General features: G+C 41.5%; 1 protein-coding gene across 1 annotated transcript; it reads right to left on the reverse strand.

Annotated features, from left to right (window-relative positions):
- Positions 1–324: 324 nt before the first annotated feature.
- On the reverse strand, positions 325–23,758 carry LOC311050621 (uncharacterized protein). Its single transcript, XM_084064707.1, has 11 exons — positions 23,501–23,758; positions 20,884–21,005; positions 18,953–18,977; positions 17,445–17,491; positions 13,057–13,446; positions 11,527–11,759; positions 10,174–10,279; positions 8,602–8,748; positions 5,135–5,195; positions 3,570–3,733; positions 325–446 (listed from the first exon to the last, which is right to left on the reverse strand). Exons 1-11 carry the CDS (start codon positions 23,673–23,675, stop codon positions 429–431), a joined length of 1,488 nt encoding a protein of 495 aa, XP_083920833.1. The 5' UTR covers positions 23,676–23,758; the 3' UTR covers positions 325–428.
- Between the last annotated feature and the right edge of the window lie 2,087 nt (positions 23,759–25,845).

Raw genomic sequence — 25,845 nt, forward strand, 5'->3', positions numbered from 1 at the left:
AAAACAATAGTTTCCAGATGGCCTCTATCATACTGTGTGACTGTAAGAACATATTGCTACTCCAATGTAACAAACTACAGAAGTTTCATAGAAACCAGCTGATGGGCACCTAAATATTGTTATGCAGGTTGGAAAATGAAAATACCTGATGGCAAATCAAGCACTTTCACCTGGCATAAAAACTTCAGATGCATCAAATAAGAAGCTTGAATCCTTGGAGGAAAACACAGCCCTTGCAAACAAAAAGCCTCCAGGAAAATACTGGGTTAAGTTAAAGGCCTTCTAAGCACGCAGGCTTCTCTCCAAGACAAGTTCAAGCTTGAACCAAACTCTAAACATTACCGTCGTATCTTCAGGTTGTCTTGCCGGACAGATGAACACATAGCTTCATGAAGAACTGATGTGACAAGGGATCCACCAGTTCTATGTTAGGCTGCATAGTTCCCCTGAGGAAAGAAATCAATGATTAAGTGCCACATCACATCAGTATCAAAAATGCAGTATGGCATTACAACAAGTCAATTCTATAAATGCTGCTTAACTATTTAAACATTTAACCACAAAATGATTTTAGGAAACAGCCGATCTACAAGCAACCAATCTATTTTCGCCTATAATGACATGTCCAAAATTGGGACGCCAGGTTACTTAAAGTGGTTAAGAAGTGAGCCTTTGTTTTTGTTCTTAAAGTAATACTAGGTAACGTTTTCAGTAAAACTAAAGTTAAATTGTATATCTTTTGTGAGTGGCAAATGTTTCACAACACCCACTCCATGAATTTCACCCCCGAAAGCCTTTTATTTATATATTTTCTATTGAACGCTGTCGAGCATGACTTTCCCTCGAAAATGACGTCATCTGGCCGGAAAATGGAAGCGGAAATGCACCGGGTTCCTGTTTGGCCAGGAACTACCGCACCGGTTCCCTGTTTGGCCAGGAACTACCGTGCTAATAACAAAAGGAAACTCACGCTGATTTTAAGAGATTGTATGATTTGAAGAACGAAAAAAAAAAACAGAAAAAGAAAACACAGCTCACGGTAACTAAAGCTCCACTGGCTAAGAGAAACGATCCACAGATCGTATAAAACAATTAAAAGAACGCTTTTTGAAACACTTCCGTCTTCCGGTGAAAACAAATGGAATTCTGGGTAACGCAGTAATAAAGAAACGGCCTGCAGTGACGGTAATGACCAGCAGAGGCTGCTAAAAGTCGTTTTTTGAAAATTTGCACAGAACAACTTTAAGCTCATGACAGATCTCTCAACAATGACCAGATCTAATAGAACACATACATCTGATCAAGTTTTCGATGTTTTGAAGTTGGGGAAAATGCATGTACATTATAGTCTAGTAGAGTGTGAGTTATTCAAATGTTTGAACTTGGGTTGCCTGGTGGCTCAGCCAGCACAGAGCATTTATGCTCCTTATGAGTTGCAAGGACCTGAGTTTGAATCTGACTACCTTCATGTCTCTCATGATGTCTCTCCTCTCTCTTTGAGCCTATTTGATGAGCCCATCTCACCCACACAATAGTTCCGCTAGGCCGCTCTAGACTATAGGCCCGCTCTAGGGTAGTGCGGCCGCTTGGGAACCGGAAGGTTCCCATTTTGATCCCGGGCTCCCCCAGAGTCAGTGTCGAAGTGTCCTTGAGCAAGACACTGAACCCCTAATTGCTCCCGATGAGCAGGTTGGTGCCTTGCATGGTTTCCTCCGCCATCAGTGTATGAATGTGTGTGTGAATGGGTGAATGTAATGCACAATCATTGTAAAGCGCCTTGGATAAAGGCACTATATAAATGCACCATTCACCATTTACCACACAATAGTTCCTGTCTCTCTACACTCTCCTATTCAAATGAAGCATAAATTCCCCCCAAAAAAAGAAAAAAAGATTTTCTATAAAATGTTTGAGCTCAATTAATCTCAGCTGGCAGTGTTTGTGTCTATACCATTCAAGCAGCAGAAAATCTTCATCATCCACAAGTGGAAATTTGCTTTGTACAGGCCATCTGAAAAACTAATATTTCAGTTGTGTGTGTGTGTTACAACAGGAGTTTGACTGGTTTAGTAGCCGTACTGCTGTTGACAACAGTGTTTGCCTGTGAGGACCGAGAGGTTTTCGAGGCCTGTTTTAAATTCCCTGTGTGGAACATAGCCTCCGCTGGGTCCTTATAACGGCTCTTTGCTTGTGTGATCTGCTGTTATAGTGTCCTGTTTAGCCAGCATTGATATCCTCATATTGGCTGCATGTGATCCATGCTTTACTGAGCTCCGGTGCTATACTGCCTAAATCAAGGTCGTATTTGCAGTTCTCTTGTTTGATGTTAAGGAGCTGATCCCTGGAGTTGACAATTCAGTAAGTTGGAAGTTGTTTCAAATGTGCATTGGCAATCAACAACAGCAAACAGGTATAGTCCAACAAAGATGAGGGATTTCAACCACTTAAACCCTCCAAACTTAGTTGACCGTGTCCCCCGGGGCTCTATACTAGGGCTGCTAGTATTTTCCTCTACACCAAATCTCCTTGCCGAAAATAGAAAAACTGACATGTGCTTTTCTAGTCCCTGCAGAGGACAGAATTCTATCACACCCAAACATTAAACTGGATGCTACAGTCAAATATGTGGCTGCTGACTTCATGGAACTTCAGTGTTGTTATTAATGTATCCTCCCTTCTGTATTCCTACAGTATAGCCTTCCTTTGCACCCTCAATATAATTTGTGTGTGAACTTAAATAATGTTTGATTGAACTTTGCAGTCCTTATAAGGTTTGCTGTGTGTGGGTGTGTCAACTGCATGTACTAGCTGCACTGCACTGACTGCCAGTCACCTTTAGAATTGATTTTAAGATTTTATTGTTAACCCTTAAAGCTCTTAACGGCCTGGCATCCCAATATCTAGCTGAGCTGCTGGAACCCTATGTGCCTGTCCGTAGCCTGAGGTCGTCTGATTCGTCTAGGCTGGTGACAAAGGGGGACCGGGCCTTTGCCATCAGGGCCCCTAGACTCTGGAACAGCCTCCCATTGGACCTCAGGCTTGCTAGCCCCATAACCATTTCTATATCTAAATTAAAAAACAAATTTTATATGAAAAAAAGCCTTTTTAACCCCCTAATGGCAGATATTGATGCATCTATTCTCATTGATACTGCCATTGTGTTGTTGTCTTGTCATCCTATTTTTATCCAAATTGTTTATGATTTACTGTTTGATTTTATGTTGTTAAGCACTTTGTTTAAAAAGGTGCTATATAAATAAAGTGTATTATTATTATGTCATGCAGTTCAATTAATCTGTCTGTCATTTGATCCTCACGTTGTTAAGCGGGAGTAGATAACATGTGCCCCTACCCAGACAATGGCCCTCGCATAATCAAACAGGCTATTTACAGTTAAGTGTATATAGCCTCCTGTCCTTCCCTGGACATTTTCTGGAGAAGCTATAATGACTGTAAGTTTTCAGTGCTTATTACATTATGAACCCATTTACAGAGAGAATGTAGCATGTTTTGACGTTGTTCTTGGGTAACGAGTGAGGTTATATTATCACATGATCATAACCACTGACCAGTGTGTGCAGGTAGCTGCCCATGTGCAGCAGACACTCTAGGGTCTCCATCATCTGCTCTTTGCGGAGATGGAGGAGCCTGGACTGGCTGGGACATGAGCTCCTCTCCAGGTCGTGAACAATCGCATTCTGAGCCAGCGCAGCACACTGCAACACGCTCAGCCCTGCAATCACATTTACACACTGTAAACATGTAAACACGAAAACAGGCCGGCAGGCAGGCAGGCAGACATCTTCATCTGTCATTTTCATGAGAAGTTTTATCATCCCATGACGACCTGAAGTCTGGACAATCTCATAAAAAACACATTGAAATGAAAAGTGTTATGGTTCAGGTTTTGTTATGCCAAATGGCAGAGAGTCAATGTCCCACAACATAGGTACAACTAGAAAAAGTGCTCCTCAGAGCACAGGTCTCCGCCAGGTCAGGTAGGTTATTGTGGGCCAGCAATGTTCAGAATTTGCCAATCAGGATGGAATATAAAAAAAACATCTTGATCACTTGAGATAATGTGTACTGATTTGCATGATGTTTGGACAAAATTTGTAGGAGTAATATAAAAAAGAAAAATCGGCCTCCTGGTGGCGCTATAATAGGGCAATGTTAAAAGGGTGGTGTTTGTTCTTCAACGTAGTGCGAATGTACGTGCAAAGTTCCACCGCAATCGGACGCTGCGTATATGATTTGCGCCATTTCAAAACGGGCCACTCCTGCAAACCTTAGATGTCAATGTTAGCCAATCAGGATGGAATATGAAAAATCAAACAGATCCATCTTGATCACATGACTATAGAGATCATGTGTATTGTGTACCGATTTGCGTGAAATTTGGATAAAATCTGAAGATCAGTGCAGTTACAGTTAAAAACGCAATTTGGCCTTTTATAGCGCCACCATGAGGCTGATTGGAAAATTTCCAAGTGACATTTCTTCCTCGGCCTAGTGGAAATGCGTGTGAAATTTCACGGAAATCACAAGCCGCGTTCATGATTTGAGGCATTTAGTTCAAAATGGACCAGTTCTGCAAACTTTGGAAGCCAACCTTAGCCAATCAGGATGGAATATGGAAAATCAGACAGATCCGTGTTGATCACATGACTATAGAGATACTGTGTACTGATTTGCGTGATGTTTGGATAAAATCTGTAGGAGTAATATTAAAAAATGGGTTTTGCACAAATCGGCCTCCTGGTGGCGCTATAACAGGCCCATGTCAAAAACTTGGGCCAGAGGTTCTGAATTGGCATCCAGGGAGTGTGTGTGCACAGTTTCGCAGCGACCGGGCCAACGGTGCCGGAGATTAGCCGCTCACAGACAGATGGACACACACGGACGGACGGACGGACGGGGTGCAAAACATACTCTCTCGCCACGCCTTTCGGCCTGGCGGAGACAATAAACCTTTACTGTAACCAAGGCTTCAGACACACAAATACATTGAATACAGACCAACAGAATACAAATACCTCAATTACAGTATATAGGACTAAGGTCTGGAATAAGGATTTTGACAAGCCTTGAGGTTCAAGCAAATCATAAAATAAGGTTACAGTACAGTACATACCAGAGTTATCCGTAGCTTCCACATCTACATGGACACCATCTTCCATCATGCGTTTCAGAACCTAGAGTAAATAAACATCAGGTTGAACAATAACTCATATTTCAAACAGTTGCCACGTTCGTCTCCACCACAGGGTCAGAACTAAAAGTGGGTCTCAAGATATTCTGATGGGATTATGGACGATTATTTACCACCAGGTATATTGGGTAATCTGATCTACTTGTTAGACTTTGTGACCTGACTTCACGGTCAGTACAATCCATTTGAGAGCCACTGCCACAGACTGCATGTTAAAGGACGACTTCACCGATTTTCAACCTATCTTCATATAATTGGTCCTCACTAATACTCATGATAAAATGGTACCATTTTTTTCTACTTGGTCTGTGTCTCATAGGAGGGCTGTGGACAGTCCAGAAACCCGTCTACCACTGACATCATCGTTAGGCATGATTTTTTTTTCCAACAAGATTTCACATTTTTTATTTAGATTTTTATTAACACGAGAACAATGGCTTCTTTTATTGCATTGCAACTTTCCAGGAATAGAAAGCCTGCAGTTTCTATTAGCTTGGATTCCCCATTGATGATGTCACTGGTAGACGGGACTCTGAACTGTCCACAGCCCTCCTCTGAGACACAGACCGAGTAGAAAAAATTTGTACCATTTTATCATGAGTATTAGTGAGGACCAATTATATGAAGATAGGTTGAAAATCGGTGAAGTCGTCCTTTAAGCAGTAACATTGTACACGTTAGGTGTTCCTTACGGTGTACAGTAGGTGGTACATACTGAACAGGCCTGACAAAACAATCACTTACAAAAGCAAAAAGAAAGCAGAAGTGTACATTCCAATCTTCCGCCGTAATCTGAAGACTCACCTCTTCAGACTCCACCTTAGCCCGTAGCACTTGCCCTAGCCTCGATGACCCTGCAGGCTTGTGCAAAGGCAAAAATGTAATTTAGATAGCATGTTATGTAGAGTCTACATAACATGCTATCTAAATTATTATTTTTTGCCAGGTCAACAATGACCTGGCAATAAGGCTAAATGCCTAAATTGTAAACTGTACATGTCCTTTATTCCCTTGATTTCAGATAGGATGGGTTGGGTGTCATTGAGTTGTAACGTGAGAGTGAAGAACACACAGACAATGTTGTGAGAAAAATATACAATGTACCGAGTTCCATAATGTGATCCCACTAGTCCTAAGTGATCATGAGGGGCATGATGCATGCATGAAATATTTGAAAATGACAAAAAGGACCCAATACATAATTATATAGTGCAAAACACCACTTCAGGAGACAAAATCAGTCCAGTGGGTTTTTAACAGAAATGTTTGTCTGTTCACCGTCTTTACCCTTAAAGGACAACTTTGTTTTTTTACAACAAGGGTTATTTTATTAGTTTGTAATGATAATAATTAAAAGATGTGTTAAAAACTAGAAAAAGTGCTCCTCGGAGCACAGGTCTCCGCCAGGTCAGGTAGGTTATAGTGGCCTCCTGGTGGCGCTATAATAGGCCAATGTGAAAAGGGTGCCATTTCTTCTTAGGCCTTGCACGGCAATCGGACACTGACTGCATTCATGATTTGAAGCATTTTGTTAAAAACATTTGTTTTGCTAAATTAGACCTGCTGGTGGCGCTTTAACAGGCCAATGTCAAAAGGGTGGCATTTGTTCCTCAACATAGTGTGAATGTGCGTGGACACGACAGTTTGACCGCAATCGGACGGTGCGTTTATGATTTGCGGAATTTTGTTCAAAACATGCCACTAATGCAAACTTTAGATGTCAATCTTAGCCAATCAGGATGGAATATGAAAAATCAAACACATCCGTCTTCATCACATGACTATAGAGATCATGTGTACCAATTCGCGTGAAATTTGGATAAAATGGGAAGGAGTAGTATAAAAAATGTGTTTTACATAAGTCAGCCTCCTGGTGGCGCTAAAAAAGGCAGATGTGAAAAATGCAGGGCAAAGGTTTTTCCTTGACCTCTAAGGAGTGCCCATACAAAGTTTTACACAGATCGGTGCAGTTATAGTTAAAAACACAAATCGGCCTGTAATAGCGCCACCATGAGGCTGATTTGAACATTTTCAAATGCCATTTCTTCCTCGGCCTAATGGGAATGTGCATGCTTAATTTCACGGAAATTGCATGCTGCGTTCATGATTTGAGGCATTTTGTTCAAAACGGACCAATCCTGCAAACTTTGGAAGCCAATCTTAGGCAATCAGGATGGAATATGGGAAATCGGATAAATCCGTGTTGATCACATGACTATAGATATACTGTTTACCGATTTGTGTGATGTTTGGACAAAATCTGTAGGAGTAGAATCAATAAATGTGTTTTGCACATATCGGCCTCCTGGTGGCGCTATAACAGGCCAATCTGAAAAATTTGGGCTAGAGGTTCTGAATTGGCATCCAGGGAGTGTGCGTGCACAGTTTCGCAGCGGCCGGGCCAACAGTGCCAGAGATTAGCTGCTAACAGACGGACAGGACGGACAGACGGACGGACGGACGGAGGGTAAAACATACTCTCTCGCCATGCCTGGCGGAGACAAAAATCATGTATTGCTTTCTATCGTTTTAGTGATTTTTAACTGGGGGACGGGGGCATTCGATCCATTGGTAAATAATAGTCATGAACGCAGCCTCCAATTTCTGTGAAATTTTGTACGCACATCCCCACTAGGAGGAAATGCCACCCTACATTTTTCAATTCAGCCTGACGCTGTAACAGGCAGATTCACGTTTTGGAATCTGCCTGTTAAAAAGGCTAAATTATAAAAAGAAAGCGATAGAATGCAATTCATGATTTTTTTTAAACACTCATCTTTTAATTATTATCATTACAAACTAATAAAATAAACCTTGCTGTAAAAAAAAACGTAGTTGTCCTTTAAACCTTTGTGGCTTATATCTGAAATGCCACTCACCATATGATTCATTTTTAATATTTAACATTTTCTGCACCAGTAACGTTACGTTACTTCTACTCTCCTTTGAATCAACTGGAATATGGAAGGAAAACTATATTCATAGATTTGGTTGTCCTAACTTCTTGTGGAGCTGTACCTTGACTGATCTAAATCCAACACAATGAAGGCAAATTTTGCTAGTTTAATTTAATGAACCTAGTCAAATTCATTAAACTTCACTTTCGCTCTAACCTGTCTGCACTTGAAGTCTAAGTGCCAAAGAATACAGACAAAACAGCCTAAATGATGTCCAAACCAAAGTATGACATTTGATATGATGTCATTCCTCGGTGTAGAATGGTATGACATTTCATCTGATATCATTCCTCAGTGCAGCATGCAGAAACAAGTCACCAGTAGAATGAAAACACGTGTAAACTCGCTCTATAAGTGGTGGAGGCCGCCTGGATTGAGAGGGTGCTTACTCAACACGGGTAGACACGTGGTTGAGCAGAGGTTTACGCTTACCTCCAAGACACGGATGTAGCCATTCTCAGCGCTCAGGTGGAGGCAGGTCTTTCCTGAGTCATCTCTCTTGTTGATGCTGGCACCCAGGTGGATGAGGTCCTCCACCATCAGATGCTGATTCTGTTTAGCTGCCAGGTGCAAGGCAGTCTGGGAACACAAGCAGCATTGCCAGATTTTGTGAGAGGAATAAACAACCAGGTCTATGAAACAAGCCCAAAAGAAGCGACTAGGCTACAGCTATTTGAAAATAGGCGATCTACAGGTTCACACCGCGTCGCGTTGTGAGCTTGGTGTACGGATAAATACATATTAATTTTGGGATCCTTGCCATGAAAATGTTGGGATCCTTGCCATGAAAATGTTTGAGTATGTTTGAGTATTGTGCATGATGCATGCATGAAATATTTGAAAATGACAAAAAGGACCCAGTACAAAATGATATAGTGCAAAACACCACCTCAGTCAGGAGACAAAACCAGTCCAGCGGGTTTTTAACAGAAATGTTTGTCTGTTCACCGTCTTTAGCCTTAAGGGATATTTCACTTTCAAAAAAACTTTTGGTATTTTTGTCGTCTACTCAGGCCTTTGTGAGCCCCCCAGACAGTTTCTAAGTTGCTCGATTCAATATTTAGACATTTGATATTCATTTTATCAGACACGCCCCCTTCCTATACAAACCCATTGTAACTTCAAACTCCATTTTAACCATGGTAGAATCATCGAAAACACCCATCGTTTGTTCTGGTGACTCACCCTGCCCTCCTAATGCGTGAGGGGGCCGTGTTTTTTCGATTACATTTTTCATTTATTTTATTGTATTTTTTTATTGATTTTTTTCCCCAAAAAAATATATAAAAAATAAATGAAAAAAGTAATTGAAAAAACACAGCCCCCTCGCGTATTAGGGTGGCGGTATGAGTCACCAGAACCAAGGACGGGTGTTTTTGATGATTCTAACATGGTTAAAATAGAGTTTGAAGTTACAATGGGTTTGTATAGGATGGGGGCGTGTCTGATAAAATGAATATCAAATATCTAAATACTGAATCGAGCAACTTAGAAACTGTCTGGGGGGCTCACAAAGGCCTGAGTAGATGATACAATGACCAAAAGTTTTTTTGAAAGTGAAATATCCCTTTAAAGGACAACTTTGTTTTTTTACAACAAGGGTTATTTTATTAGTTTGTAATGATACTAATTTAAAGATGACTGTTAAAAAAAATCATGTATTGCTTTCTATCGCTTTTTAATGATTTAGTGATTTTTAACTGGGGGGCGGGGGCATTCGATCCATTGGTAAATAGTCATGAACGCAGCCTCCGATTTCCGTGAAACTTTGTACGCACATCCCCACTAGGCCAAGGAAGAAATGAACACGGAATACAAGGCTCTTATGGGTTAAACACTAGCGTTGCTTCTCTGGGTCGGCGAAACTAGCAGATCTACAAGCCTTGCGACATGTTGTGAGCTTGTAGGTATACAGTAGGATTTCAGCAAGCTACATTAGCTAACTTCCTGTACTTTAATACTCTAAACAGGAAAATAGTCATACATTTGTGAGTAGATCCTTACCATTCCCTCTCCGTCTTTGAGGTCCAGGCTGTTGAGTGCTGCCATCCTCTTAGCGAGGACATAACCCTGAGCTCTCTTCCCCAGACACACCACCCTATGAAGAGCTCTGGACATTGAAGCAGAAACCAAAGAGGATGACAATAATTCAACATGATAATGACCTCACCTCTTGGCACAAAGAAGAGGCATGCAGTTGCATTATTTTAACCTAAACTAAGTAAATGTTAAAAGTCAATGTTTAACTTACTACTTGTTTATTATTTTAGGTGAGAACCTTGTATAAGCCCTATATGGGTTCCCTTTCTCACCTGCACTTATTTCTGTTATACTGTATATAAATAATTCAAAACCAAAATCAAGTAAGAGTTTCTGGTCTCTAAATCGTTATTGGTCACATCCCCAGCTTTTATTTATCTTGAGTGAGGGGAATGATGAAAATATAGAGGGGGGGGTCATAACTGATATAACTGTAGCTGACAAATCAGCGCAAGCTGAAGAGCCACTGTGAGAGAGAAAGAACTTAGCATGTCATATACATCCTCTGCTCATATTCTCATGAACAGAAAGTCCAATAAATATTAGTTGGAGATTACTGGAAAACAAAACACATGAATTTGAAATGTTATTATAATCATTATAAACAATTAGGTTGAAAGGCTGCATTATCAAACAAGAAAAGGAATATCCACGTAAATGTATAGTGTCCTCCTTATGGTATGTTTATAAAGCAAACAACACGTTGGAGTAGGCAAACATGACAAGTTTGTCACGTACTATACTGTATGCTCTTGTTTGTTCAATGGGTGATTTTCTCACCATGCTTCTTAAAGTACCACAGCTAGTGATGATGGATGTGCAATATTAACTGCAACATATCTGCTGCGTTGTCAGTCATTCAGGTGTTACCATGAATGGTTTAAAACGTCAAAGATGCTCATGAAAATGGCAATGAAATTAAACCCCACTGCAGAGTGATGAAATGAGCTGAATGAGCCTTTCACAATACAGTAAATGAAGAACAAGGGTATCTTCCTGAATTTCCCTGAATGCATTACCCTCTTCCTTCCTGTCTACTGCCATTGTGTTCCTGCTGAACAGGTTATGATATCAAGCCTGTGTGGCATGAGAGTGACCATGCAATTGTATGAACCTTGTATTGCGTACATACATTGGCAAACATACATTTATAATCACCCATCTATTTAGTTGTTTTACAGTATATGCACCAATTATGCATTATTTTGTGATTCTTTTACCCACCAATTCTACATCATTTCTTTCTTTTACTTAAAAGAAAACAAGGTTTTATCATTTTGCTGGCCAGTAAAAGTAATTCAGACCAAACACACTTACGTTCTCCCATTGACGTCCGTGGACAGCAGCATTGAGTCAGGGAAGTCTCTCAGCTGCCTCTCCTCTCGTTGCAGTTGGGTCCAGAAGAACACAGTGCTGTCCTGATTCCACTTGGGACTCTGGGGATCCAACCACTCCTCCTTCAGGTTTTCCCTTTTCCTGTTGTCTCTTTCCACATGTCCGTCTTGCTGCAGGTCACAGCTGGCGTACAGCAGTTCACAAGGAGACAAGGCCTGATAGTAGGGGTGAAAGGATTAATAGAATAATATATCAACAGAAAAATTATAATTCAAAAGCTACAGTAGCTACTGTTTCTAATATACCAGATTGTACACTTTGACTACTATTTATATTTATACATGTTAATACTATTGTTAATATTGATATACTGTCATTGCACTTTGACAACTTTTATATTTACACCTGTTAATAGCTCATGCAACATGCAAATCCCAGGCAGTCAAGTGCAGAGGGCCAAGCAAAACCCTAAATGTCCCGTGTTTGTTTTTTTTGGTACTTTGTTCCCAATATGGGAACCCCTTCGGTAAAAAATGAAAAATAAAAAGGTTTGGCTCCTCCCCTTTTCAGTCCGCTCTATACATGTGCTCCTGTGTTTATTCCTACAAACAATAACATTACATGTTTAAGGCTGTAGCGCCGACAGATTCTGCTGCCCATACTGTAAGCAGCTAGTTTGTCAATGCTGATGTTTAGTACTGCATGTAGTTCTGGTGTAGCACTAGGGGTGTGCCGATATATCGTCCCGCGATATATCGCGATACGTTTTCGTGACGATTGGTATCGTTTTGGTGTATTTGAAAACGTTTTTTTTTTTTTTATAATAATAATAATAGTGCAAAAACAGAAGTATTTGTTTGCATTTGATTCTTTTCACCCCCATATATTTTCATAAGCTTCCCCCCCCCCCATATATTTTCATAATAAAAAAGTGCCATATCGTATCGTGAAATTAGTCGGCACACCCCTATGTAGCACCCATCCATGGACTTCTGTAGGGCAGATTCAGGGTCCAGTATTAACAGCCATAGGAGAATGGACTCTACAGATCATGCAGCTAGTAGAAGCCAAAATGTTCATGTGCAAACTGACAGCTGGTTGAAGCTTATTGCAAAATTCTGTGCTTCTTTCTGTATAGTGTGGCTTTGCCACTGATCACCGCATTGTGATTTGTGTATTTCTAAACCCCACATGATAAATTGCTACACATAGCTAAAGATTGGGGAGGGGAGGGAGGCCATGCATTATTAGATGCTATTATCTTGTTTGTCCAAGTTACCATATTTTTGCGCTTTAATAAAGGCCATCTTTTGTTAATGCATTTAAAGCGCAGATTGACTTGAAAAGTCTAACTGAAAATTCGCCCTGGAAAAAAGGTTTACATCAGAATTCAAATGTCCATGACTTCTTAACTGTGCGATGGGGTTTAAAATTAATCCCCTGGATTAATTGAATACTCTAAAGAATTATCTAACAAATGATTTCATAATGAATGGTTAGTTGCAGCCCTACCTGGTAGGACTCTGGTGAGCAGCAGATGAAGGACTGGGGGCTGGGAACCATGTCTTCAGATTCATCACTGCTGCACCCTGACCCTTGGTGTGACAAAGACGTCACCTGCAGGTCTGAGTAGCAGCTGTTATATTCATCGGACGGACTGTTGACATCAGTGAGGTTGTAGCTTGTCGTTCTGGGCATCTCAGCCTCATACTTGATGGAGTAGGTGTATAAATGAGGTTCAGGCCCCCAAGGATTGTCAGCAGGCTCAAGGGAGCAGCTGGGGGAGACGGGCAGGTCGGGAGAGTTGTGGGGCTGAGGGCTGATACTGCTGGTTCTGAGATCCTCCTCCAGAACCTCAACGATGATGGCCAACTCCTCCAAGCTTTTTGGGGGCTGTTTCCTCTGGAAAAAAAAAAAAAAAAGCATAAAAAAGACAGCTATGGAATGTGTGTGTGTTGAAATTCTTTATTGGGAATTACCCCTTGTTTCTATTTAAAAATATATATGTTTATTGTTTTTAAACAAAATGATAAGAAATGGAAAGACAAACTTTACATGACAAGACAAACTTTACACAATCTTTAGACATATTTTACACAGAAGCAGAAATAAATAAAAGGAAAAAAAAGACCAGACACCTAACAGAAATCAATAAAATAAAAATGCAAATAAATCAGATCAACACAGAGGGCAAATGCAACAGCGACCCTTAAAGTGCATAAAGTCACAACAGTTTATGAGGTATTTCCATTATCATCCTTTCGAAGCATGTCCGACACGTCAACAGCCCTTAAGAGTTGGGTAAAAGGCCCCCAAACCCTATCATATATTTCACTTTTCCTCTTCAGAATATAAGTTATCCTTTCCATAGCACAGCAACTGCTCATTTCCCTGAGCCATAGGCTCGCCCATGGTGTTTGAATGTTCTTCCATGATAAAGAAATTCTTTGCTTGGAGTAACGACATGTCCAAAAGTATTTGTTTATACCTTGGTATGACTAGGGTTTCAGGGTATAAGCCCAAAATGAAAAGTTTTGGATCGAACGGTACCCTAACAGCCAGCATTTTATAAATGATTTCTGAGATCTCACTCCAAAATGTCACAATCTCTCTCCATTCCCACAGACAGTGAAAAAGTGTCTGTGGGTTGTGTGGGAGTCTCACATTTAACGCAAATGTCTGGAATATCTTTATTAAACTGATGTAATTTAGCTGGTGTTATATAAGTTCGCATCAACCAGTTATATTGTAGCAATCTTAATCTAGTATTTGCAGTTCTAGTATTTCAGCACATAATGAGTTTCTCCATTTCTTTTTTTATTTTTTATTTTATCGTACGATTTTGTAACCCTATTTTTTACACCCAGTGCCAACTGTCTATGTAATCCTGGGCACTACCTTCCCTCTGCCAACCTAGGGAGGCCATGGCCGAGCTCATGCCTCCTTCAATGCATGAGAGCCAACTGACCTTCTTGTCACCTGACAGGGGAGAGTTTCCCTGGTTGGACGTAGCGCGTGGAAGGAACACGTTATTCCGACGTTTTTGTTTAAAAAAGAAAAATGTTTCTCCATTTCAGAAAAAGACGGAGTAGTCAATGATTGATTACCAGATGCTGTTATAAAGCTTCTTATCTGTAAATATTTGAAGAAGTGGCTATTTGGGAGATCAAATTTAGTGTGTACTTGGAAAATATCTCCTATTTTAGTTAGACCTTTAAAAGCCCAGAGATGGGAACCCTGGTCTTACAGTATACTCCTGGTTTAAATAGGTCATTTCCCCAGATTTGGCTAAAATGTGACAATGACACATTGGTTTCTTTCACCATTCCTGTGTGTGCCCCACATTCATCATATTTAATACACATGGGTTATTTGTTTGTTTCCTGAGCTTTTTTCTATTTGAGTATAAATATATATTAACACATTGAGTGCCAAACACAAGAATCTTCGTGTTTGCAAATACACCCGTTGAGTCAGTGCCATAAACGAGAATCTTCGTTTTTTCAAATTTATTTTTTTCCACTGGGGACGCTCTAACGCAACTTAGGAATGATCCTAGGACCCTTTAAAATGAAATGGACGGATGTGACGTCAGTCCAAAAAACATCAATTCAATTCCGTCCGCTCCAATGATAGTGTAAGACTGATAATCGGCTGGTTGTTTAGAACCGGACTCAAGAGCCACTGTGAGGCCTAGCTGGGTTGTACGGCCAGCTAGTCGTCCTGGTACTCTGGAGAGAGTTAAGATGATCTTCGAGCGTCGCTGAGGACACTGGATTAACCATGGCATCCAGGGTCCTTCATACGGCTAGCTGTGCCCCCTGATGTCACTACGGTGATGTCAGGTGGTGTCAGGCATATCCATATACGGAGTGGGCTGTATGCCCAAAGCTGGGACTATGATGTCAGTCCTGGATGTTTCGTTATCTCCACATATGGAGTTTCCAGGAGGGATTCGCTGATGTCAGACTCCGTATCTATGACACGTCTTAGGTCTATATGACGACTTTGTAGGTCAATCGTCTCCATTTATGGGGATCTCCATATATAGGCCAGTGCTGGCAAGTATGCCCTGAACGTTCGCAACAGACAGGATTTGGAGAAAAAGGTCCATATCTCCATACTTTTTTACAGTGGCCAAAATAAGCCATTTTCGACGGGCGCCATCACTCTGCAATGGCGGATCGCTCTAGAAATATTATTGTTCCAGTCGTTAGACGGGACCCTCTGCCATCGCCCAGACACCCTTTGTTTACATCTGGGTCCTCGTGGTGACTTCTACAGCTCTAAAACGATCGGCGTAAACGGTAAGAAATGATGGCACTGGATGTACCCCGTTTTAAAAAGCCTCTGGCACTCGATGTGAGCCATTTTCGGTTTCAATGTCTACCCATGCTGGAGTTGGCTCTGTGGATAAATAGTACATTATAGTACGCAATTGCGCAGCCCAGTAATACCACTGAAAGTTTGGAAGTCCCCCTATATCATATGGTAAAAAAATCAAACGTAACTTGTGTCGTCTATTGCCCCAGATGAAATTGGAACATGCTTTCTTTAGCTTAGTAAAGTAATAGGTAACAGGTTATCTCAAGGTGAGAGGACAGTGCAGTTTTAAACAATTGAAGAGATGTTATTGACCGAATATGAAAAGTTAGATTCCAGTCAGAAGGAGCTTTAAACCTAAAAGATTTTTTGGAAACTGATTTAGATGTTGGAACATCAAAGAAAACCTGTGCGCAATGTCTCAGTTGATGTTTAGAAGTGAAATTATCCATATACTGTTTGAGATACTGTGGATAATTAAAATGACTACATTTAAAAATGAACTGTAACCAGTGCTGCTATGCTAACTGTTGGAGGTGGCAAGTTAAGGTTTTCATACATGGTGCAATGATGAGTCATATATGGACTGCCAAGAACAAAGTAGAGAACACCAGTACTAAAGTTTATTTTCCTAACAATGCTATCTTAATGAGAGTTCTAAATCAAGCCATAGGCCAAGATATTTTATGTGATCAACTCTATGCAGTTGGTTGGTTTTAGATGCAAGATTCTGATTAGTCCCAAAAAGCATAGTGTTAGTTCTTGTTTTGTTGATGATTAATTTGCTGACACGTGATTTACAGTGTTTAGCAAAACGACCTGGGGGTGAGATTGTTGCATGGGGTGCGTCACATTAAGTATCTAAATCCATAAAAGTCCATCAAATGTATTACCACAACCACAGTTTATTAACACATTGACTGCCAGAGTTTATTCATAATGTACTCACCCCTGTGCCAGGAATTTGCGTGTTTTTTGTTGTTGTTAATTTGTAATTTTTCATTCAAATAGTTTGTCTGGCTGCGGTTTTAAACACATGCGACAGATTGACCAGCAGAGAGCGGCAAATCGACACCTTGATCACTCGCTCACTCGCTCGACCCCCCCCAAACAGGCTCAAACAGTCCATACGTCATAACCTGACGTCATGTGACGTTTTCGCAGATCGGCGATCGGGCTTCAGTTCGATGTGATACACGACGACGGCTGTTCGTCATCCAGACTAAAGAAAATAGAACTAGAGCTCTCCGTTCGTTTTTTATACCGTGTGAAAAAAACGTGTTTTTCCCTATTCTCGCCTAAAATGCCTAAAAAAGGCCTTCCGAGAACCGGAAACGGAATCTGCGTCATGAATCCGGAACCCGGTGAGTGTGATGTAAACAGAAAACGAAACTGATGATGAAAAATTCACAGAACACAGCGATCACAGATTAAACAATGAAAATTCCAAAGAACGCATATATGCGATCTTTAGAATTGCGGCAATCAAGCGATGGATTTGAAAGAACGCATATATGCGATCTTGGCAATCAATGTGTTAAAATTGTGACATTACTGATGTGGTTTTGGAAACTCACCTTGTTGGTTCGGCGTTCCCCACATGTTTTCACTCGTTTCTTCTCACCTGTGAGAGAGAGACATTAGCCCTGGATAAAGAGTAGCGCTGATGAAGGCTTAGAGTCAAAACGCTTGCAGTGTTATGTACTGTATGTTTACCTATATCAACTGAATAAAAGTGCCTGATGGACATTCTGGTATTGAATGAATGAATGAATGTCTCTATTGCAGACTTATGGTCCATAGAAAAACATACAATTACATAAAACAATAAACATAAATAAAAACAGTCCAAATGATCAGTTGGAGTTGTGCTTGCATTAATTTATAATTCTGGATAAAGACTACCAACCAATAAGCCAACTAACACTATAGCAAAAGAGCTTTCATGAACTGGAATATGTACAGGAAGGGCTGTTGTACTGTCTATTTTTGTGTATTGCGGTCTATAGATTCATAATTTATCTAGTCTCTTTTCAAGGCTAGCATGAAGTGAAAGACAAATGGAAAATTAGGTTTCTACTTTGTGTTCTGTTTTAATCGTCTTCCCTAGACTGCATTCTAGAGCAGGTTCTCAACGTGGTGTCCTGGGACCCTCAGGGGTCCTTGACGAGTTAAGGGGCTGTAACTCAGAGTGTACAAATGTGTACACTCTCAGAGTTAAAACAAGAATGACACAGTCATATTATATCAGCTTGTGCCAAGCTAAAACCCTTGAAAGGTATAGGCTACTGTGACTCTTGCATCTTACTAAACATTACCAAAAAAATATATATACATTAAACTCAGGTTAAATTAAGTTAAATTAAGTGGATTTATTCATATACTCCTACAGGCACAAACAATCCAACATCTAAATGGAAACATAAACAAAAATCACTTACAACAACTAGTCTTCTTATAAAAACTGCAGTATATTAAATAACATATTCAACTCCTGAGCTGTTTCAGAGACATAGTGACCTGACCCAAGCGTCGTCAGATGGGGGAGGGGTGCTCTCGGTACACTGTGTTGTTTGGACCATTCATCAATCAAATAAAACATGGTAGGTAGATTATTAAACCAACTGATGCACATTTCTCTCTTGTAGCGTCGGCAGTTATGATCCCATAGCCTGAGAGGACGTAAGGGTGAACGACACGTGTTGCGCTGGCTGATTCAGTCAGTCACTCAGTCAGTGACGACCATAGGTGACGACGCATACAATTCCGGAGCATTTGCGCCCGTTCAGAGTTTGGGAAGGGATTGCAGACTCCCCATTGGCTTAAAGGACAGCCAATGAGGAGAAAGTCATAAAAAAAGTCACTACTAGCGCAGGGACTGAATTTAGACCAGCTTGCTCCACAAGCTGGTAATAACACTGGGGATTTTACAGATTGGGGTCAAACTCAATCAAGGTCCTTGAAATGAAAAAGGCTGAGAATTACTGATCTAGACAAGTCTGAAGCACCAGCATTTCAGCATTGATAACTCTATACAGTACAGTGTTATCAATGAGTGAATTTGGTATGTTTTGGTTTCACCTACCTTTGGAGCTTTTACCAGAGTTCTCCTGTGTTCAGAGTTGATGATGTCATGAAAGGAAAATAACATAACGTTATTTCTGGGTAGATATTTTATGTCTGCCTTTATTTATCACACACACACACACACACACACACACACACACACACACACACACACACACACACACACACACACACACACACACACACACACACACACACACACACACACACACACACACACACACACACACACACACATACATGGGTGTTTAAAGCTGTGTGCAGGTTCAGACCATATATTATCCCTATTGTATGATAGACTGCAAGGTCTATGTCACCCAAGTATGTCTAGGATAAATTCTAAATGGGAGAGTGAATTAGGGCTACACATTCCTGATAACCTCTGGTGTTTCTAACCTCTGGAGCATCTACTTGCTCTTTAAATGCTAGACATTGTCTAATTCAATTTAAAGTCATACATAGGATCCCCTATACGAAAGTGAGGTTACATACATAGTATCTTCCCTGAAATCTCTCCCATATGTAAAAATGTGAGCCGGTTGAAGCTGACCTGCTGCACAGCTTTGCACTGTGTACTAAACTACAAGATTTCTGGGTGATATTTTCTTTTCAAGAGTATTTGAAGTACAGATACAACCTGAGCCAGTCTTAATAATCTTGGTAATATCGGATGTAATGAGATCTTTAAGAGTGATGCAGCAACATCTCTTGTCATATGGACTGAAGTGGTGCCCACAATGAAAAGATGGCTGACAGAGACAGGGACAAGTGATTTGGATGGATTTAGCTTTTCCTTGGACCTAACTGGATTATACCGACAAGTGACTTGACTTTTTTCTTTGCTCTTCCTCATGGACCTACTTGCGGATTATACCAGTGTCAGTATACTTTATGTGGATTATGCGGTCGACACGCACTGACATTTTGCACCTTAATCCCATGTACAACGCACTGACGTGTCTGTTTTGTTTTTTTCTAGCATCTTAACTAACGTCCAAGTATATCATGCACAGTATACTGTACATCTGCTGCTATGCTCACGCACCTTTATCTTATCTCTTCTCAGGCATCATGTGTAAATATGTACTGTAGATCATTTGTTATTTGTTTTTATTTCTTGTTTGCCCTCCTTTCCCCCCGTGCCCCCCCCCCCTTTTTTCTTCTTCCCTTTCTTTCTTCTATGAAATAACGATACGATGAGAACTGTGAACGAAAACGAATTTCACCCACTGCTTTACTTCTGTAAACCTGTGATGTGACAATAAAGCTGATTCTGATTCTGAGTTGACAGTCACTCTTCACCCTATACCATAAAGGACAAACCTGAACATTTTAAAAGATCTGGCGACCACTGATTTCCTTCCTGGAACGGGAGTGGGTCTCCTGATCTTTTGCAATTGAATATAGTAGCGCTCTGGGGTGGGGAGGGTGGTAACTGTTAACAGGGTTGTGTTTGTTTTGGAAGGGGTTTTCTTTGGGGGGGGTTGTTTTTAATTGTTTTTTTTATTTGTCTTTGTTTCTTTTTTCGTTGCTTCATTTTGAAAATAAAAAATATATAATAGAAACACACTCACACGCACGCGCGCGCACACACGCACACACACACACACACACACACACACACACACACACACACACACACACACACACACACACACACACACACACACACACACACACACACACACACACACACACACACACACACACACACAGTTGCTGACCACCAAGATACAGTACTAGGGTTAAGTGTCTTGCTCTACATCAAATTGATGTTTTGAAGTCATCAGCAACTTCTTTGAAAGAAAATAAAAGCATACTGGGCATCATACGTATGATATATCAGTCCACTACTGTATATCACTTCTGATTAAGATTAACAGTGATATTCATGCAAAGACAGGATTAGGCGTAGGGTTTCTTCTTTACCTTCAAGTCCTGAAGGTCCCATCCTTTAGCCAGTCGGATGTTTCTCAGCATGTCCTTTACAGGCATTTTGACACGGACTCCCAGGTACCTCTTCCCATCATTGTGCATGGAGCCTTTTGCATCTTGAAGAAAAATTATGTAGGTTACGATTAGCAGCTCTGTACTTCATTGTCCTACTATAAGTAGTGAAAATAGCTAATCAACAGGCTCACAATGCGTCACGACTCACATTGCCATGTGTTGTGAACTTGACTTGCCATGTACCATTTTCGAAAACTTTGGGGAATTTGGGGGAAATGTGAAACATTTTTGAAATTATTTTAATTAGGCTTTAATGAAATACACACAAAATAGGTTGCACACCAGATTGAAAGTGGTTAATACAAATATAATAAACAATGTGTGTGCCAATGATGGCCAGATGGGTGCATGATGTGCTGATTTATATTTTCCAATCCAACATTGCATCAGGTTACTTCACCAATTATTTATTTATTTTCCTTTTCAGGTTAAACTATTTAGTGAAATCACCTGGTGTACATTTTGATACTAAAGTAACACTGAATACGTGTTCGCAGAAGGAGAAGGTTAAAGACGGGTGTCTTTTAGACAACTAGGAGTCTTAGCTTTAGATCTTTAGCTATATATAAGTATAGGTGGGGAGTGGCTCAGCCGGTGACACGCGGGAGTCTGTCCCCGTTACAATGCGACCCCTGGGAGAAGGATTGGCTCTATGCTCAGCAGCCATATTATCACTTCCTTCACAGGTGTTACCAATGATACTAATGAAGGCTCTGTTCCATTTGTAGTGTAGCATAGTGGTTTCCACGACCCCCATAACTCTGAGTGTACAAATGGAAGCAAATGGACCCTTACGGGTCCATTTGGTTCCACTGGTGTAACAGAGTGTTTCCAGTGGGCCAACATGCACAACATCAGCACCCTGACTCTGTTTGACCAGAATGGAACAGAGCCTTCATTAGTATCATTGGTAACACCTGTGAATGTCTTCATAATATTGCTGCTGTGAATAGAGCCTAATGCTATAGCTCCCAGTACTTACCGCACCAAAGCCATGCTACTCATACGCTGAGATGACGGTGCCCGGGATCGAACCCATGACCTTATGGTTTAAAGGCAAGAGCTTTACCGACTGAGCTACGTACCCCGACACAAAAGGAGAAGTTGATAGACCCAACTGCTCGACAGAAAGACAGACAGACAGACAGTGAACAACGACACAGATTAAATACAGTGGTGGAAAGTAACTAAGTAGGATGTACTCAAGTAAGTACAATTTTGAGGTACTTTTACTTTACTGGAGCATTTACAATTTTCATGAAAACATACATTAACCACTTCAGCCCTATACACATTTTGGCCATTTGAAAAAAGCAGATCTACAAGCTCACAATGTGTCGCGATCTGATATTTTCAAAAGATTTGTATACATTTTAAAACATGCGAAAGCGAAATGGGACATTCTGCATAAAGAGTACTTTCTACTTTTGGTACTTTAAGTACATTTTGGTACCAAATACTTTTGTACTTTTACTCAAGTCAATTTTGAAATTCCGGACTTATGAGTATTTCTACATCGCAGTATTGATACATATTGATAGTATTAATTGATCAAATTGAGTACTTTTACCACCACTGATTAAATATGACAATCTAGCCTATAATCTCAGCACCACCATTTGATTAGCCATCAGTCAACAGTCAGTGGTGTAGTGTTAAGAAACTATAGCAAGCACATTCACTCAAGTACTGTATAAGTACTGTACTGGAGTATTTCCAATTTCAGTACTTTTACTTCTACTCCACTACATCTCAGAGGCAAATGTACTTTACCCTACTACAATTATTTGAAAACGTTAGTTACTAGTAACTTTGTAGATTTTGATTATAACTTTAAAAAAAAACATACAGTAACCACTTCAGCCGTATTTTCAAAAGATTTGTATACATTTTGAACTTGTGAAATGGGGCTATTTTACTTTTGGTACTCTAAGTACATTTTGATACCAATACTTTTGTACTTTTACTCAAGTAAATGTTTAACTCCGGACTTTTACTTGTAACAGAGTATTTGTACATTGCAGTAGCCTATCATTTTACTTACGTAAAGCAATTGAGTACTTTTTCCACCACTGCTGGTTACACTGTGCAACAATTGGTTCTCAAAGTGGGGTCCGGGGACCCCCAGGGGTCCTTGAGGGAGTTCCAGGGGGTCCCCAGCTATGATAGCTAGTTAGGAACCAAATGGACCCTTATGGGTCTATAACTCTGAGAGTGTACAAATGAAACCAAATGGACCCGTTAGGGTCCATTTGGTTCCACTTGTACACTCTCAGAGTTAAATTAACGTTGATTTTACAATATAAATTGGGGTCCCAGAGATAAAAAATGCCTTTAAATGGGGGTCCGTCCGTAGCCTAATGCATGTCAAACTGGGGGTCCTTGAAATTCAAATGGTTGAAAAGCACTGCTAGAGCCATACAAATCTTTTCAAATGGGGGTCCTTGGCATATCTTTTCAAAAGGGGGGCCGCGGGCTAACACGTGTCAATTTGGGGGTCCTTGACGTGAAAAGGTTTGAGAAGCACTGAACTAACCTAAGGCGCGCTCCACGTCCACGTCCACATCCATGCCCATCAGGCTGGTCGGTACAGGTGAGTCAGGTTCCCCTGGAAGAGGCGAGCAGCCGTTGGAAGACACTCCGCTCCACTCCGTTCCACTCTCCGCAATTTCACCAGGTTTAACGTCTCTCGGTTCATAACGTCCCCTCATCTTAGACTTAGTGCACCCACGCTTTGTAGTGGAAAAAAAACAAGAAGTTGAAGGTGAAAACGTATATGCTCTCTAGAGGCAAACCTGGGAGTCCATAAACCTGCAAACAATCAGTTATATTAAAGCTATGTCGTGCAACGCCAGTTATTTTCAACTGGGCGTAAACGAATCTCCGCTCAAGGCAGAGGCTCAGAGCTCATTTGCTATAACTCGCAACACCTGTTTTTCCAGGTTATATTAGACTTTAAGACTTTCAGTATCAATACTGCAATGTAGAAATGACAAGTAACAAGTACAAGTAAAAGTCTGGAATTCAAAATGTACTTGAGTAAAAATACAAAAGTAGCCTAATGGTATCAGTAGCGTGCCCACCATCCAACTAAAATCTAGCCTCCTCTAGAAAATAAAGTGAAAGACTGAAAAACAGGCAGTGAAAAAAATCCAAAGAGTGGTGGCCGTAGGACCTCCTCGTCCATTCACGCAGGCAGGCTGCCAATCACTACCGTATCTATTCAGCAGAGCGACGTCGCCTATAGTGATGCAAATGTGCTTTTATCTTCATGGGGTGCCAGGAGTGCCAGGTGTGGGGGTCTGGGCCATCACCTCTGTACTCACCTGGCATAAAAAGGGGCTCTGAGTCTGAGAGCAGCTTGAGCCATTAAACTACAACATGAAGAGACCACGCTGAATAATTGATTGATTGATTGATTATACTTGCATATTGTTTTTATTAACGTTTTTCAGTTTTGTAGTCAGTGTAGTGTTGTTGTTGGGGGGGGGGGGGGGGTAGATCTGCTATTTTCAAATGGCCGAATGTGTATGAAGTGGGTACGTTTTGTAATAATAATCAAAATCTACAAAGAAACTAGTAAAAAAATTGGTGGTTTTACCAATGCCCTATGGGATATCAGCGCCCTCAGGCGCTGAAGTTTGGGTCATTCACCCTCCCACTCCCCGTACCAAGGCTCGCTTTTCTTGTTCCGGGACCGAGGTGACGGGGGGGGGGGGGGGGGGGGGGCGTTGGGGAGCTGTCTTGTTGTCCTTACGTCGCACGTCCTGGGCACCAAGAGAGCTGTCGTGCCGCTCCCAGGAGTTGGCTCTCGTGGAGGATGCCCCGGATGCGCCGTGCCGTCGTCCAGTGGAGCGTCTGCCACTCGCCACCTGTTGAGGCCTAGCTGAGGCCAGGGTTGCAGGATTTGAGAGGAGGTCATCCTCTCGATCCTCTGCTGCGCTGGCCCCGACGATCCATCCGGCAGCGTTGTCGAACAGGTTGTCCGGCGTAAGCGGGAGGCCCTTTAGGCCCGAGGCCAAGACAGCCCTGCAGCTGGAGGCAAGCTCGAGCCACTGCTGTCTCTCCAGATCGGCTGTGAGAGCCATGGCTCGGCCCGTCCACATCAGGGCGGAGCATGAGCAGAGTATGGCGAGCTGTGTCAGCCTCGCCAGCTCTGCCGCGTCCGCGACGAAGGTCTCGTGTACCTGAGCCGCCGTGCCTGCATCTCCGCGAGCTTCTTGTATTCAGCTGCTGACAACATTTCCAGTTGGATAAAGTACAGTAGCTCCTTGCTTCCGGCAGTCGACATGGGTGGTCGCATCGATGATCGCTCTCGCGTCCTGCGTCCTCGCATACCTTTCCTTATCCTCATCCTGTGGATTATGGATTTACACCTCAACTCCGCATGGATCATACACCAGAAGGATATGGAATTATACGAGACAGAAAAGGTAGAATCACACAATGACTTCTACCTAACTACTGGAACCGAGAAAAAACACCCAGGTTATGGAACCACGGCGATCCACTCGACTCTCACAGCCAACCCGAAGCGAAGAAACAAACCCCTGAATGGTAGATGTAATCGGAAGACGTACTTCTGTTTAATTCTACTACTTTCCGGAGACGTTGAAGTTAACCCTGGCCCTGTAACCACAAGGCAAGCTGCTCGGCTCACAGCTGAATCCAACAGGCTAGCGGCAAACGTTGCCACAAGCAACGGGGCAAAACAACAACAAAGCCATGCTGGAACAAAGAACTTCCGGAGCACCGGAGCTAGCCTAGCCAACGTTGCTACCGAAGCTAGCCTCGACGACAACACCAATGGCTTCCCACCAACTCGACTAGGCGAATCAACCCAAATGATCAACCTAAACACCGACGTCGTATCCACCGCAG

The sequence above is a fragment of the Gymnoscopelus microlampas genome (assembly GCF_963454915.1).
Source record: "Gymnoscopelus microlampas genome assembly, chromosome: 8".
Classification (NCBI taxonomy): Eukaryota; Metazoa; Chordata; class Actinopteri; order Myctophiformes; family Myctophidae; genus Gymnoscopelus; species Gymnoscopelus microlampas.

What these genes read in the sequence shown, in the direction of transcription:
- LOC311050621 (XM_084064707.1), bottom strand. Translation starts at nt 23,675, where the DNA reads ATGAGGGGACGTTATGAACCGAGAGACGTTAAACCTGGTGAAATTGCG. An exon ending in CTCTGGTAAAAGCTCCAAAG is followed by an intron (nt 17,492 to 18,952) that starts GTAGGTGAAACC and finishes TCTCTCTCACAG; the next exon opens with GTGAGAAGAAACGAGTGAAA. An exon ending in ACGGACGTCAATGGGAGAAC is followed by an intron (nt 10,280 to 11,526) that starts GTAAGTGTGTTT and finishes TTCAATGTCCAG; the next exon opens with AGCTCTTCATAGGGTGGTGT.